Source organism: Rutilus rutilus (assembly GCF_951802725.1).
Source record: "Rutilus rutilus genome assembly, chromosome: 2".
Taxonomy (NCBI): Eukaryota; Metazoa; Chordata; class Actinopteri; order Cypriniformes; family Leuciscidae; genus Rutilus; species Rutilus rutilus.
Window position 1 is genome coordinate 44,708,577 of NC_140210.1, and position 15,761 is coordinate 44,724,337.

Sequence of the window (15,761 nt, forward strand, 5' to 3'; positions counted from 1 at the left end):
AGAGTATATAAGCATTTGTAAATAAATAAGTAAATGGTATTAAATATGTTATATGTAAGATATATGGATGACAAGAGAATTTATTTCTTAAATGTGTTTATTCCGTTGATTAATGTTCCCTGCTCAATCGTTCTATGATTTGATTGCTTTCACCTTTTGGGAGTGTTCGCCTGCTTGGGGAGGGGAGGGGAGGGGAGGGGAGGGGGCGGGGCGGGGCGGGGCGGGGCGCGCGCGCGCTGCTCAAACAATACAGACTCTGATAAGTGAAGCAGCAGCAGCTCCGTGTCCTGTGTTAATATATACATATATCTCCCCTCATCAGGTATGAATTACATAAAAGCAATGAGAGTATGTTTTTTGACATGTAAGAGTTTAAGAAATGTTAACTACATTGTTTAAAGTGTTTAAGTTTACTGTTATGACGGACATGTAAAAGTTCGCTTCAAGTCACGTCTGTGTGCTGCGTCACGCGTGCTAGTTACACATTTTCATGCTAGTGATGGAGACCATGCGGTCTCAGAGAAAATACGCAATATGAGAGTAAAGTCCACAAATAACATGTGTTTTGGTGAAATAATACAATGAGTAAGTTGTAAGTGCCAAATAACTGTGAAAATGAGTGCCTGTACTAAAAAGTGTATCAGAAAGAATAATTCTGGCAAACATGAACACATTTTTAGGATTTATTCACATGGAAAATGTCGTAAATGTTATCAGTGAATATTTCATAGTACATAATGCTTAATCTGTAGACACAGCAGTAAAGGGAAAATACTGTATGTATATGTAATTCTGTTCTATATTTCGTGATTACTACTCTTGAAATGATGCACTGTCATTGATTGACATAAGAGTGATTGAACATGTTTTACATTGTATAAAAAAACAATACAGACTCTGATAAGTGAAGCAGCAGCAGCTCCGTGTCCTGTGTTAATATATACATATATCTCCCCTCATCAGGCGGTGAGGGTACTACACAAGCTTAACTGAAATTATTCTCTTACGAATGTTTTCCAACCAGGGTTTCCGTTGTCCGGTAATTGCCGGACATTGGCCGGAAAAAAAATTAAATGTCCAACAAAATGAAATCTCTCCGGTCAAATTGTCCGATTAAAATTGCCTAATAATCCCGCCCCCCTAACACAATCTGAATTTGAGAATAAGCCTAATATGTATAAAGCAAAAAATACACCGACCTTTGGCTAACCGTATGTTATAAAGGAACAGGCTCTACCGTTTGAGTAAGGTTTAATGCCCGACGAGGTGTCCATTGTCAGGTATTAATGGACGATGGCGAGGCGTGAACCGTCCGACGCGCAGCGGAGTATGCGGGCATTAACCCGCTTATACCATGGCCACTTGCAAAATAACAAATTTTTAAAACATTAGTTTATATTTTAATTAGTTTAACAATCAAAATCTAAAGTTTTTACAAACAATAACTTGGTTTCCCTGGTTACGCGACGGTTTATTTAGCAACCGGAGATATTTATAGTCCGCTCAGCTCGTAGAACCCTTCAGTTTACTGCCTGTTGCTATGGTTACTCACAGCTGATGTAGCCAGCGCATTTATTTATTAATTTCGAACGGTAAACAGTCAGTTTAACCAGAACTCCTTTACTAGGTGTCCTCTATCAAATATTATTTATTTGACCGGCATATCATCAAAATGTCCGGAAAACAAAACTTCTGCCGGTCACTTTGACCGGCACCATTTTTTTTCTAGCGGAAACTCTTTCCAACATAATGATAGAAATATTAAAGTGTTTAAAGCTTAATTTTTCATAAGGCACTAATTTGCAGACTCTCAATAAGCTGCAGTTGCAGGATCCACTTGTTTAAGCAGCAAATATACGTGTGTTGTCCGACTGGACCGATTTTGGATTGTAGTGGTGGGCCGCCAGGGCTGATTTATTTATTTTTTTGTCCCAGTCCAGGCCTGAGTTTAGTGGTGCCGTGCAGGTAAGATGAAGGGTAAGTTGAGACAGGGATGTTTGCAGCAGTATTTATTCAAATAAACAAGATAATCTGACAGACAAGGGAGCACACAAATGCAACTTAAATAGCTTTGCATTTACACAAAGACAATAAACAACAATGGACATTAAATTGAGTGATAAAACATTGCCATGCTAATAAGAGTGTGTGAATAACATTGTTGTGTTCAACTTCAAACCACAGACTGGACCCTCCAGAACCCAGCTGTGTGTCCATGAAGAGTGACCGGTCAATGGATCCTCCACCTAAGCTTGGTGGACACACTGATCATGGATTTAGGTAAACACTGAACTAAAGTATCTTTATCTTATTAAATCTGTTTTAACATTCTTTTAAAAGAATTGTTCAAATGCAATGTTGTTAAGTGTCCTCAATGCCTGTATTCAATGCATTTAAGATCATAATTTACAGCTTCGATATGTGGACTATAACAGTTAATAGTTCAGTCAGTCACGTTCAACGTTACGTCAGAACTGAACTGACTAATTGGGATCTTTGGGATTACAGCAGAGAGCCATCGGTTAATACACAGGGTGATATGAGGATATCGCCCTCCCGGTGGCCCTCCCACTCCTCTTTTCCATTGCAGACTGTGGAGCTTATGGCTGCGTTTGCTGGTCCTTCCCATGGGGGACCCAGCATCTCATGGGGGAGCAGACATCAATCGCTGCATCAGAGTGTCGGTTTGAGTCCTCTGGGGACGAAGTTTCGGCTGCTCTGCCCCTTTCGGGGAGAGTAGTGTTGTTTAAGTCCAACCCGGAGCTGACTGCCATGCTTTCCCAGGCCGCCGCGAGCTTTGGGCTCGAGTCGAACCCCCCAACGTGTTCAGAGCAGCATCCCACTCCGGTTCCTTTCTTCCCGGATGTGCCATGAGGAGATCACAAAGTCGTGGAAGGCACCTTTTTCTGACAGAAATTGATCTGCTGCCTCCTTTGCTCTCACTTCCCCTGTGCTCCACATCGCTGCCCCACTGTGGGTACGTCTGTTAGGCTCGCTTTCCCAGTGCTATCCAATAGTCTCTCTGTATAGGGTCAGAAGGAACACCAGTGATTGACATTCTTCATGCAAAGCCCTGTCTTTCTTCCACCTCAACAAGTGCGGGGGGACTAGACAGCTTACTCTGGTCGCTGGAAGTTCAGTTCTGACGTAACGTTGAACATGACTGACTGATAGGGAACGTCTAGTTTACTAATGTAACCCCCGTTCCCTGAAGGAGGGTACGGAGACGTTACGTCCCGTCACCACAATTCCTGTACCTCTGCTGGAACAGCCGGGACACCGGCTTGGTTCCTCAGTTGAAAACATAATGTGTTTGCACGCTGCCTTATATACTCGGAAGCGAGGAGTGGATTCCCAGAAAAAATCTCAGGGAAGATCCCTATTCGTCAGTTTAGTTCTGACGTTTTGTTATGTAGGACAGTACATATTAATAAATATTATACATTAAACAATCAATCATTACAAAAGTGATTAATATAAGAGTGTGTGTATTACATTCACTTTTTGTGTTCATCTGAATGCACAGACTGGACCCTCTAGAATCCAGCTGTGTGTCCATGAAGAGTGACCAGTCAATAAATCCTGGACATACTGAACTTGGGTTCAGGTAAATGCTGTACTACACAATTTTTGTTTATTCATTTTTACATTTCCGTTTATGCATTTGACAGACTTTTATCCAGATAGACTTATGTTGTTTCAGGGCCCTGACACTCTTGTCCTGGTTTTATTTGTATTGTTGGGATCATTTGTTTATTCTTCCCATTTTCCAGATTCATTTTTCTGTGTTTTGGTTCTGTTTGTCTTTTGTGGGTGTTGTATTTGGAGCATAGGGTCAGGATCTGGTCAGTTCTGGCTAGTGTGTTTTTTCCAGTGTTGGGATCCTGGAACCAGTGCTGTCATTTTCCTTTTGTTTTGGTTGAGCACATGGTCTCTGTGTTGGATTGCCATGTTCTCTTCTGTTTGTTTTTAGTCTACTGCAAGGGTACTCAGCATTAATTTTGTTGCCATGTTTACACTGCAGAGTTTCAGGAGTGATAGTTACGCATTTTATGCGGGGTCACAGTGTTACTGTCAGATTACAGGTTGGTGTTCTGTTTAGTACTAAGGGTTCATCAAACAGGACCTGTTCAGGACTGTTCAGGTTTACAGTGTGTAAGTGGACGATGGTCCTCTTTGCAGCAAAAAAAAAAAAAAATGTATTCAAATTTTGAATGGGTTAAACAGAAAGCAAGCTAAGTGTGCTCCCATTACAATGACTGGAGCTATCATCACGTCAATGAGCTAACGGCGTTCTGCACTCTTGCAAAGACCTCCTGTTATAATCAGGAAACAAATGCTTGCACAGTTAAATCACTGACATTAAATTAACTCTCATCTGTGTTTATATGCCTCACTTCTCTCTGGGAGTTTTCCAAACTCCCTGAAAACAGTTGTCAAGCCCCTCCTGAAAAAGAGCAATCTGGATAAGACCATAGTAAGCAACTATAGACCGATCTCAAATCTTCCAGGCAAGATCATTGAAAAAGTTATCTTCAATCTGCTGAACAAATTCTTAAGCTTGAATGGATACTTTGACAATTTTCAATCTGGTTTCCGATCACAGCACAGAGACAGCGCTCATAAAGATAATAAACGATATTAGCTTAAATATTGATAAAGGCAAATTATTAGTGCTGGTACTACTCGACCTCAGTGCTGCATTTGACACTGTCGATCACAACATACTTCTAGAGAGGGTGGAAAACAGGGTGGGGCTTTCTGGGATAGTCCTAAAATGGTTCAGGTCATACTTAGATGGGAGAGGTTATTATGTGACTATAGGAGACCATCCATGACATGCAGAGTCCCTCAAGGCTCAATTCTTGCGCCACTCCTGTTCAACCTGTATATGCTCCCAATGAGCCAAATAATGCAAAAGAACCAAATTGCTTACCACAGCTATGCAGACGACACACAGATCTACCATAGCTATGCAGACGACACAGATCTACCACAGCTATACAGACGACACACAGATCTACCACAGCTATACAGACGACACACAGATCTACCACAGCTATGCAGACGACACACAGATCTACTTAGCCCTATCGCCTAACGATTACAGCCCCATTGACTCCCTGTGCCAATGCATTGATGAATTAAACAGTTGGATGTGCCAAAACTTCAGTTAAACAAAGACAAAACTGAAGTCATCGCATTTGGAAACAAAGATGAAGTTCTCAAGGTGAACGCATACCTTCACTCTAGGGGTCAAACAACTAAAAATCAAGTCAGGAATCTTGGTGTGACTCTAGAGTCAGACCTTAGTTTCAGTAGTCATGTCAAAGCAATAACCAAATCAGCATACTATCATCTGAAAAATATTGCAAGAATTAAATGTTTGTTTCCAGTCAAGATTTAGAGAAACTTGTGCATGCTTTCATCACCAGCAGGATGGATTATTGTAATGGACTCCTCACTGGCCTTCCCAAAAAGTCAATAAGACAGTTGCAGCTCATACAGAACGCAGAGCAGAACCAGAAAATATGAACATATCACACCAGTCCTCAGGTCTTTACACTGGCTCCCAGTTAGATTTAGGATTGATTTTAAAGTATTATTACTGGTATATAAATCATTCAGTGGCCTAGGACCTCAATATATTGCAGATATGCTCACTGAATATAAACCAACAGATCACTCAGCTAGAAATACCAAGGGTTCACTCAAAGCATGGCAAGTCTGCTTTTACCTTCTCTGACCAGAAGAGATCAGATGTGCTCCTACAGTAGTCACATTCAAATCCAGACTCAAAACACATCTGTTTAGCTGTGCTTTTACTGAATGAGCACTGTGCGTGCCACTGTTTGTTCGACTGATTGTACTGTATTTTCTTTTTTATTCTAAACTGTTTTAATTATTCTTATTTCTTTTGATTAATTTAATTTATTCTATGTAAAGCACTTTGAATTACCATTGTGAATGAAATGTGCTATATAAATAAACTTGCCTTGCCTTGCCTATATGGGAAGCCGCAATCTATGCTGCGAGCCACCATATTTTAAATCTCATGACTCCCAGCATGCATTGCAGCAGGAAGCATGTCAGAAACGCTGTAATATGCATGGCAAGAATTTTTTTTATTATGTTAAGAAAAACTACGCATCTATAGACTGAACATTTAATATGTATGCACATGACTTCACTGTTTTCACAAATGTTTTTTTTTAGTCAACATGTATGATGTCTACACAACGCATGTACACGTCTACACAATAACGGCACTTTCACTTAGAACAATTTTCAAAAGTTTGCGTTTTCAGTTCCCAAAAACGCTGTCGTAGTGTAAATTTATGGCCAAAATGCGTAAATTTTTTTTTCTGTTTTTAGTTGAAAATGATTTAGTGTAAACAGCCTCTTAATGTCTTTTGTCTTTTATCTTCAGTTGATTTCATCTAAGGCTGTGGGCGGCAAGTTAGTTGAAGTTCTTGTTTCTCTTTTCTTCAGTGATTCTGCTCGTTAACATCAGGTGTCTTAAATAATACTCAATCATCACTCAATTAATCACTTTAATTATCTAATTAACACTGCTACAGTGTTACTTTTAACACTCTGCTGGTGGTTCCCATATAAACACAGACTGTTAATTTAACACCAGGGATTTAACTTTGAGCCTAGGCTACAGCCAAACTGTGATGAAAAACAAAAGGCCCATGAGAGGACCCAAAAAGAAAGAACGAACTGGAAATAACAATTAAACAACTAAACAAGAGAACTCACCAAAACAGACTTACTCCGGTAAAGGAAAAGAACTAGATAAAAATGAATCAGTAACAGGGGGAAGTAGGGGGAGGGGTCAAGATACTAGACCAGGGGTCCTTCAGTTCAGAGAGGGCCACGTTTAAACCATATAAAATGTGGAGGGCCACAAATTACAACTTGCATCTTAAGTACTAAGTATTTACAAATTCAGTTTATTATTTAGCTTGCTAGTCCTTAATGAGTGTCCTATTTAAAGTGTCACTTAACATGAAAATAATTAATAGTTAAGATTAATAGTTTGTCTTACTATATTCTTAACGCTAAAAATACATTCATACTCAAAAGTATGAAAAATCTCTAAATGCATAAAACGCGAAGTATACTATAAAAAATGTGTGCGAACTGTAAAATGTTTTTGGGAGCACGTGCAAATAAAAAGATCATAAAAAAATGTAATTATCTGAATCTTAATTCAGGGGATGGAAAACCAGAAATCGCTATACGGCGTAATGTGATTATTAAACTTAAAAAAGCTGTGATTTAGCTAATTACATAAATATCAGCACTACAGATTGTACAATGAAAACACACCACTGTTGCGCATTCTACAGGCTCGACGTTTCAGAGCAGTTTGCTATCAATGAAAATGCGCAACCCCTCCTTGAAGCATTCCAGGGGCTATAGGTTTTGGTGAGTTCCAATTAATTATCTTTTTTTCTTGTTGGACTTGAGGAACAGTTGGGTCACTTGAATTCATGTTTGCCACCTAAAGGAGATGGAGCTCTTGGGGGGGTGAATGGCCCGCTTTCTCTATTAATCCTGCCTCCCAACCTTTATGGTTACAGCCCGTTTGTTTTGAACCCTACGTTTTGTGCAGGTTCCTGTTTTCATGGAGTTTTTTTGGGGAGTTGACCATCTTTGGTCCCTGACTCCTTTATTTCTTCCATTGGTGGGTGTTAATGTCAAGCCCTCGCCTATGCCAGTAATTTCAGGCAGCTTCATAAAAAGAAAGGGTGGGTGGAGGAGACCTTTGTGGCTGCTTCAGGGAAGGTTTTTTTCTCTCTCTCTCTCTAATATTGTGTTAAACCTTAAATGTAAATGATAAAGACATATACTGATATTATGACAATATCGCAATATAAATCATGCCTATTATACTGCATACATATTGGTTATCTAACAACTATATTGCATATGCATATAAGTTATCTAACAATTTTTTATTTTAATTTTACAGCAGTGACCATCAACATGCTGAAGCCCTCAAGACCTTTAGATCAAATTTGAGGAAGAAGTTTCAGTGTCTTTATGAAGGAACAGCAAAGCAGGGAAACCCAACACTGCTGAATGAGATCTACACTGATCTCTACATCACAGAGAGTGATTGTGGAGAGATCAATAATGAGCATGAGGTGAGACAGATTGAGACTCAATCCATGAGAGCAACAACAGAGGACACACCAATCAAATGCACTGACATCTTTAGACCTTTACCTGGACAAGACAAACCCATCAGAACTGTGCTGACAAAAGGAGTTGCTGGCATTGGAAAAACCGTTGCTGTGCAGAAGTTCATCCTGGACTGGGCTGAAGGGACAGAGAATCAGGAGATCCAGCTCATGTTTCCACTTGCTTTCAGAGAGCTCAACCTAATGAAAGACAAAACACTCAGACTTTCAGAGCTTCTGCAGGTTTTTTTCATTGAAACCAAAGAAATGAAACCATTTAATGGTGAATATAAAGTGGTCTTTGTTTTTGATGGTCTGGACGAGTGTCGTCTGTCTCTGGATTTTAATGTGAAACTGTGTAATATATCTGAATCAGCCTCAGTGGACGTGTTGCTGACGAACCTCATTGTGGGGAATCTGCTTCCCTCTGCTCTCATCTGGATCACCTCCAGACCAGCAGCAGCCGATCTCGTTCCCTCTGAGTGTGTCCATCGAGTGACTGAGGTACGAGGATTCAATGATCCACAGAAGGAGGAATACTTCAGGAAGAGAATCAGCAATCAGAGTCTGGCCGATAAAATCATCACACACCTGCAGTCATCAAGGAGCCTCTTCATCATGTGCCACATCCCAGTGTTTTGCTGGATCTCAGCCACTGTTTTAGAGAAGATGTTGAGCGAAGCAGAGAGTGGATCAATTCCCAAGACTCTCACTCAAATGTACACACACTTCCTGATCATTCAGACCAACATCAAACATGAGAAGGACTATAAGAAGAAAGTGAAGGATGAAGACATGATCCTCAAACTGGGGAAACTGGCCTTCCAGCAGCTTGTGAAAGGCAACCTGATCTTCTATGAGGAAGACCTGAGAGAGTGTGGCATTGATGAGACAGAAGCATCAGTTTACTCAGGATTGTGCACTCAGATCTTCAGAGAAGAGTTGGGCTTGTATCAGGGGAAAGTCTTCTGCTTTGTTCATCTGAGCATTCAGGAGCATCTAGCAGCTCTTTATGCTCTGCTTTCATTCCTGCTGTACAAGAGGGATGTGCTCAATGAAACCCTCAGCTCAAAACATGCACACGAGTTCACGTGTCACACGATATCTGACCTGCATCAGAGAGCCGTGGACAAGGCTCTGCAGAGTAGAAATGGACATCTGGACCTTTTCCTGCGGTTTCTTCTGGGTCTCTCGCTGGAGTCCAATCAGAAGCTTCTGAAAGGCCTTGTGACGCATGTTAGAAACATCTCGTACAGTGAAGAGAAAACGATTGAATACATTAAAACGAGAATAAGAATGAATCCCTCACCAGAGAAATCCATCAATCTGTTCCACTCTTTAAATGAACTGGGTGATCATTCTCTCGTAAATGAAATCCAGGAGTGTCTCAGATCTGGAGGTCTTTCAAGCACCAGATTGTCCTCGTCACAGTGGTCAGCTGTTGTCTTTTCTCTATTAACCTCAGAGTGTTTGGATGAGTTTAAGTTAGAGAACTACATAAGCATCAATCTAGGCCAAAACCACACGTCACCGGATGAATTACTTCAGAAGCTCTTGCCTGTAGTTGAAGCCTCCAGATCAGCTCAGTAAGTCTGAGGACAATCACTAGGGGTGTGTGTGTGTGTGTGTGTGTGTGTGTGTGTGTGTGTGTGTGTGTGTGTGTGTGTGTGTGTGTGTGTGTGTGTGTGTGTGTGTGTGTGTGTGTTTGTTTGTTTGTTTGTGTGTGTGTTTGTTTGTGTGTGTGTTTGTTTGTGTGTGTGTGTGAGTGTGTTTGTGTGTGTTTCTCTGTTCTTTGTTGTCAATTGTAGTATTAATTTGGCCTGATTATTTTAAACAAAAGTCACACTTGGATCACTATACAAAAAAATCTACAAAAGGGATTATTCTCCTTATATTTTTTCAAATCGTAATTTACACACAATACAGCAAAAGTCAACAAAAAGTAATAAAAACATTATACCCACACAGATTTAGTATTTAATATCTCAGTCTCTCTGTGGTTGTGTAGTTCCTGCTGAACTGAGAGATTAAAGTGTGTGTCATTGTTCTACAGGTTGTCGAGGTGTAAGATCACAGATGAAGGTTGTGCTGCTCTGACTTCAGCTCTGAGATCAAACTCACACCTCAGAGAACTGGATCTGTCTGAGAATATAATAGGAGGTAAAGGTCTGACGCTGCTCTCTGATGGACTGAAGGATCCTCACTGTAAACTGGAGAAACTGGAGTAAGATCATACATTAATCTTAACTGAGACTAGAATAATGTTATTTTAACCCTTTAATTCCTACTGTATCATATTTGATCTAAATTATCAACATGATCAAAAACCTGTTGCGCACAATCTACTACTTGCCTTCTGTTGTCTGGTTGATGGTTTATAGTTTTTTAGCAAGTAGAAGGCAAGTATCATTTTAAAACGTGTCCCTTCAGCTCGTGGGTCATGTGACTTTTTACTGTGAAATCTTTATGGATTTTTAAGTAAACATAAGAATAACCTTTATAATGTTAGTAATATTTCAAGATGACCATTTTCTGCACTGAAGCAACTTCGGTTTACTAGATTATCCATACATCTTTTGTGAAAAATCATGTTCAAATGTATCAAATATCAGGGTTTCCACTAGCCTGGGTGCCAGCCCGAACCCCGCCCACAACATTTTTTGGTCGGGAAGTTCGGTCTGGACTCGATCCGTTGAGGAGTAATTATGCTCGGCTCCCAGAAGGCCGGGCCAATCAAATTGCCAGGGCGGGCTTTAATCGATGATGGACAGATGATCTGCGGTTACGTAATCACCCACGTCACCAAAGAGCACTTGATTTGAATTAGTTTTCAACAAAGAAGACTGCCGCTGGAGAATTGAGATTTCACGAGTTCACACTTGCAAATAAGTCAGATAGAATAAATGCGTATATTAGACGAGTTCACACAAATAAGTCAGATGCGTATATGACGTGCTGTCCGAGGAGAGGGCTGTGGGCTCGGTAGCCATACTCCCCCCGGTATTCCTGGTTGTGAGAGAACAAGCCAAGACAAGAGTGAGGATTCGGGGTGGTGGAGGGATGCTGAAAAACTGTCAAGGAGTGTTAGGTAAGTTGACAGAGTGAATATGCTTCCTCATGCTGATATAGGGTAACGTTAGACATGGTATTGTTTGATGACAAGTTGATATTGGATTGATTATTTGTACGTGTTCCTCCCGAACTTTGTTTATGAAACATCATGTGTAGATTCCGCCATCGCGTCTGTTATAGAAGATATCCACAGCGCATTCATTTTAAAAGAGGAACAGAGAGACGCGACATTTTGTTGGTGACAGAGTGAATATGCTTCCTCATGCTGATATAGGGTAACGTTAGACATGGTATTGTTTGATGACAAGTTGATATTGGATTGGTTATTTGTACGTGTTCCTCCCGAACTTTGTTTATGAAACATCATGTGTAGATTCCGCCATCGCGTCTGTTATAGAAGATATCCACAGCGCATTCATTTTAAAAGAGGAACAGAGAGACGCGACATTTTGTTGGTTGAAAATATGAATGAAGAACATGCGTCATTTACTCCGTTGCTCTGATTGGTTGTAGGTCTATCCAATTGAGTGCAGTTTTTTTTTTTTTCTGGTTCGGTTGAGACACGCCCCATAATTAAAGTCCTATGGAGCAGTATCAGACTCACATTCTGACTAGAATATGAGTATGACGAAGTCAGGCTAGGTTTCCACAGGGTCTTAAAAAGTCTTAAATCTAAAATTCGGACCTGTAAATTTAAGGCCTTAAAAAGTCTTAAAAACGGCCAGTTTTTTATCCTAGGTCTTAAATTTAATTTAGTCAGGTCTAAAAAAGTGTTTACCCTCGTTCATTTCCAGAAACGCTGGCCACAGAAAGTTATTACAAAGTAGCAAAAAAGTATGAAGTTGTAGCCTACAAAGCGGAGCCCCAGAGCAGGGGTCTCCAACACGTCGCTCGCGTGCTACCAGTAGCTCATGGCTTGATATGAGCTAGCTCGCCAGAGGCCGTTCACATATCGCGTCTTTTGCGCCCTCAAGTTTGTTCAAATGTAGGCGCGCGGCAAGGGCGCTCATAATTGAAGCGACGCGCACATTTTTTTACCAGGCGCAACGAGATGAAAAAAATCTAAACTTTTCAGAATGCAGCAAACGCACTGCAGGTCATGTGACAGGAACCAACCAATCACCCCTTTCCATAACAACATTAAAAGCTCAGTCAACATGAAGGATGGGGGTGCACCCAAACACTACTAATAAATATAAGCTAATGTGTAAATGTCAGTAATTTATCTTTTTTGACTCATTCTTTTTATAGAAAATTATTTAAAGGCTGAAATATGAGGTTTATCTTTGTATAAAACCTTTTTTGTCAAAACTTTATTTGAACTTGTACGTGTTAGTAGATAACATGTTGCAAGACACTCTTTTAAAATCTGGCCATCATTTTTAATGGTATTTTAATGTTTACGGAAACAAAAAGTGCATATTGATGCTAATCAATTTGTTATTTGCTGTTTTTCGACATAAAACCTGTTGAATTGACTTCATTCTGTAGTATTAGTACTTTTTGAACAGGATTCTGTGATAACCTTGATAATTTTGGTCACTTTAATCATCTCATCATTTCCTCTCTAGTTATGATCAACTATGATCAACTAAAATCAACAATAATTGTGTTTTTACAGTATAATATGCAAAAGTACAATTTTCTATAAAAAAATCTACCTCTCTCTCTCACTCTCACACACACATCAGATAATCCTAGATAGATAGAAAGATAGATAGATAGATACTCTAATGATCCCGAGGTAACTATCTATCTAACTTGGATAATGCGTCATGTAGGTCTTAAATGTCAATCTTTATGGTCTTAAAATGTTTTAAAAAGGTCTTAAATTTTACTTACTGAAACCTGCAGAAACCCTGAAATATGATCATCAGGCTTTTGAGGAAGGTTAATATAATGTAATATAAAGTGACGACTGATATTTATATGCATTTTATGTCAGTGGTTCTCAACTGTGGTCCTGGGGATTATATATATTTTTGCAGTGTAAATACCCTTACAGAACAAAAATAAATGGGAAAATACTGCAAAATATAATGCAATATATTACATAATACATTTCCATATATGGCAAACTAGTGCTTATATTTTAATAAACTGCAATATATGCACTGACCATGTATGGCTATATATTAATACATATAAAATATTTATAAATGAAGACAAAAATAGCATTACATGTAATATTCACAATGTTTAATCCACCCAAAAAAAGCCGGTCTGAAACCAGACGCTAACTGGTAGATTGTGTTGGTCTTTATGGAAATGATCCGGCTGAGTCTCTGTTCTTTAACTTCCGCTTCGTCAGTCGATCAAACTCAGAACTTTCCACTCCCATCGGCGCTTTTATGGGATTGCGCTCTCACGATAATTTGCCCTGTTTAGTAAATCTGGCCCTTAGTATTTAATATCTCAGTCTCTCTGTGGTTGTGTAGTTCCTGCTGAACTGAGAGATTAAAGTGTGTGTCGTTGTTCTACAGGTTGTGGAGGTGTGAGATCACAGATGAAGGTTGTGCTGCTCTGGCTTCAGCTCTGAGATCAAACTCACACCTCAGAGAACTGGATCTGACTGAGAATATAATAGGAGATAAAGGTCTGACGCTGCTCTCTGATGGACTGAAGGATCCTCACTGTAAACTGGAGAAACTGAGGTAAGATCATACATTAATCTTAACTGAGACTAGAATAATGTTATTTTAACCCTTTAATTCCTACTGTATTATATTTGATCTAAATTATCAACATGATCAAAAACCTGTTGCACACAATCTACTACTTGCCTTCTGTTGTCTGGTTGATGGTTTATAGTTTTTTAGCAAGTAAAAGGCAAGTATCATTTTAAAACGTGTCCCTTCAGCTCGTGGGTCATGTGACTTTTTACTGTGAAATCTTTACGGATTTTTAAGTAAACATAAGAATAACCTTTATAATGTTAGTAATATTTCAAGATGATCATTTTCTGCACTGAAGCAACTTCGGTTTACTTGATTATCCATACATCTTTTGTGAAAAATCATGTTCAAATGTATCAAATATGATCATCAGGCTTTTGAGGAAGGTTTATTAGTTTATCTCTCAATCATCATCATTGTATTGCATTACATTATGTTTTAAAATGACAGAGCTTTGATCATAAAACTAAGCATTTAGATATCATCTTACTAAGACATGTTATTGGCAGATATAGAGTGACGACTGATATTTATATGCATTTTATGTCCGTGGTTCTCAATTCTGGTCCTGGGGATTATATATATTTTTTGCAGTGTAAATAATTGTCTGACTCACTGAGTCACTGACAAAACATTTTAAATGTAAAACGTGCATATCTTACCATTTTCTTCCCATTCTGTCCTTCAAACACAATAGTATTTTGATAATAGTGTGAAGAGCATGACAGTGGTGATGATTGGGCTCCTCTCTGTCTGTGCTCGACACCAACAGCTCCTGCGTGCAGCAGATCGTACAGCACTGAGTCAGCGCACTTATTCAACCCGGCCAATGGACCGTTCGATCACAGAGCGGGTCCTTCATTGCCTGTCATTATACCGTCTGTGTCGCTGCTAATCTGCTTAGACGGAGTCAAGTGCTCATCATTGATCATTATTTGAGTGAAAATATTTTGTCAGAACATCTGCTATTTAGATCAGAATATAAAGCAGAATTATCATGTGCCAAGCAATCCTCGCTGGCTAAAACATTAAAACACAGCATGCCACAGGAGAAGTGTTCAAAAGCAGCGCATTCACTACAAATATTTCTATTTAAATTAATACAAAATGTTGTAACTTCTGGACAATGGTTTCAATAAATTTCAGTGCTTAACTCCATTAATGAGAGTGGCATATTTAACAGGTTTCCCGCGGATCCTTAAAGTCTTAAATTTGATTTTTAAAATTTAAGGCCATAAAAAATCTTTAAGTCTTATTTTTTACTTATGAAAGGTCTTAAACTTTAGATGACACTTAGACGTATCTAATTAGCGCACGTATTATTTTTTATTCTATCTTTGTGGATGTGCTTGTTCACGTGATAATTCGGGTCATTCGCGGCAGCATTATGTCTGTCTCCTGCACGCGAGAGGAGAGAGGGAGAAGAAAGTTAGTAAATGTCAGTTCAATTGTAAGTTCATTCTTTATGTGCTTAGGAGTGTGCAATATGTATCGTCTATGATGATATTGTAATCGTTGTTTTAACTATGTATGAGGCACTGCGAGCTGACATCACATTTGTCTCTCATGCTTTGCTTTCACTGCGTGATGTGTCAGTGCGGTTATAGTAGCGTATGTCCACAAATGAGTTTTTATTTTATATTTATATCATATTATGTCATATATTAGAATATCACATGAGCAAGAGTGCTGCTTTCCTGTGCACAATTGCAAATGTGATATTTATTTTATACAACAGTTAAATTAAGTTAACATTTTTAGACACAATATTGTCAATATTGTTTGTTTTCCCTTTATTTCGCCGACGAGAATTTCAAAA

At 39.2% G+C, this 15,761-nt stretch overlaps 1 protein-coding gene across 10 annotated transcripts in view; it reads left to right on the top strand.

The window, feature by feature from the left end:
- LOC311286572 (NACHT, LRR and PYD domains-containing protein 12-like) overlaps window positions 1-15,761 on the top strand; it is a 53,552-nt gene that overhangs the window by 20,874 nt on the left and 16,917 nt on the right. For 8 of the 10 annotated variants that reach the window (XM_084402778.1, XM_084402782.1, XM_084402781.1 and 5 more), the window contains 5 exons: window positions 2,185-2,280; window positions 3,527-3,607; window positions 7,985-9,781; window positions 10,249-10,419; window positions 13,751-13,921. In XM_084402778.1, coding sequence (XP_084258904.1) covers window positions 2,185-2,280; window positions 3,527-3,607; window positions 7,985-9,781; window positions 10,249-10,419; window positions 13,751-13,921 — 2,316 coding nt within the window. The remainder of the gene's footprint in view (window positions 1-2,184; window positions 2,281-3,526; window positions 3,608-7,984; window positions 9,782-10,248; window positions 10,420-13,750; window positions 13,922-15,761) is intronic. The other 2 variants (XM_084402785.1, XM_084402779.1) reach the window with 1 other exon arrangement.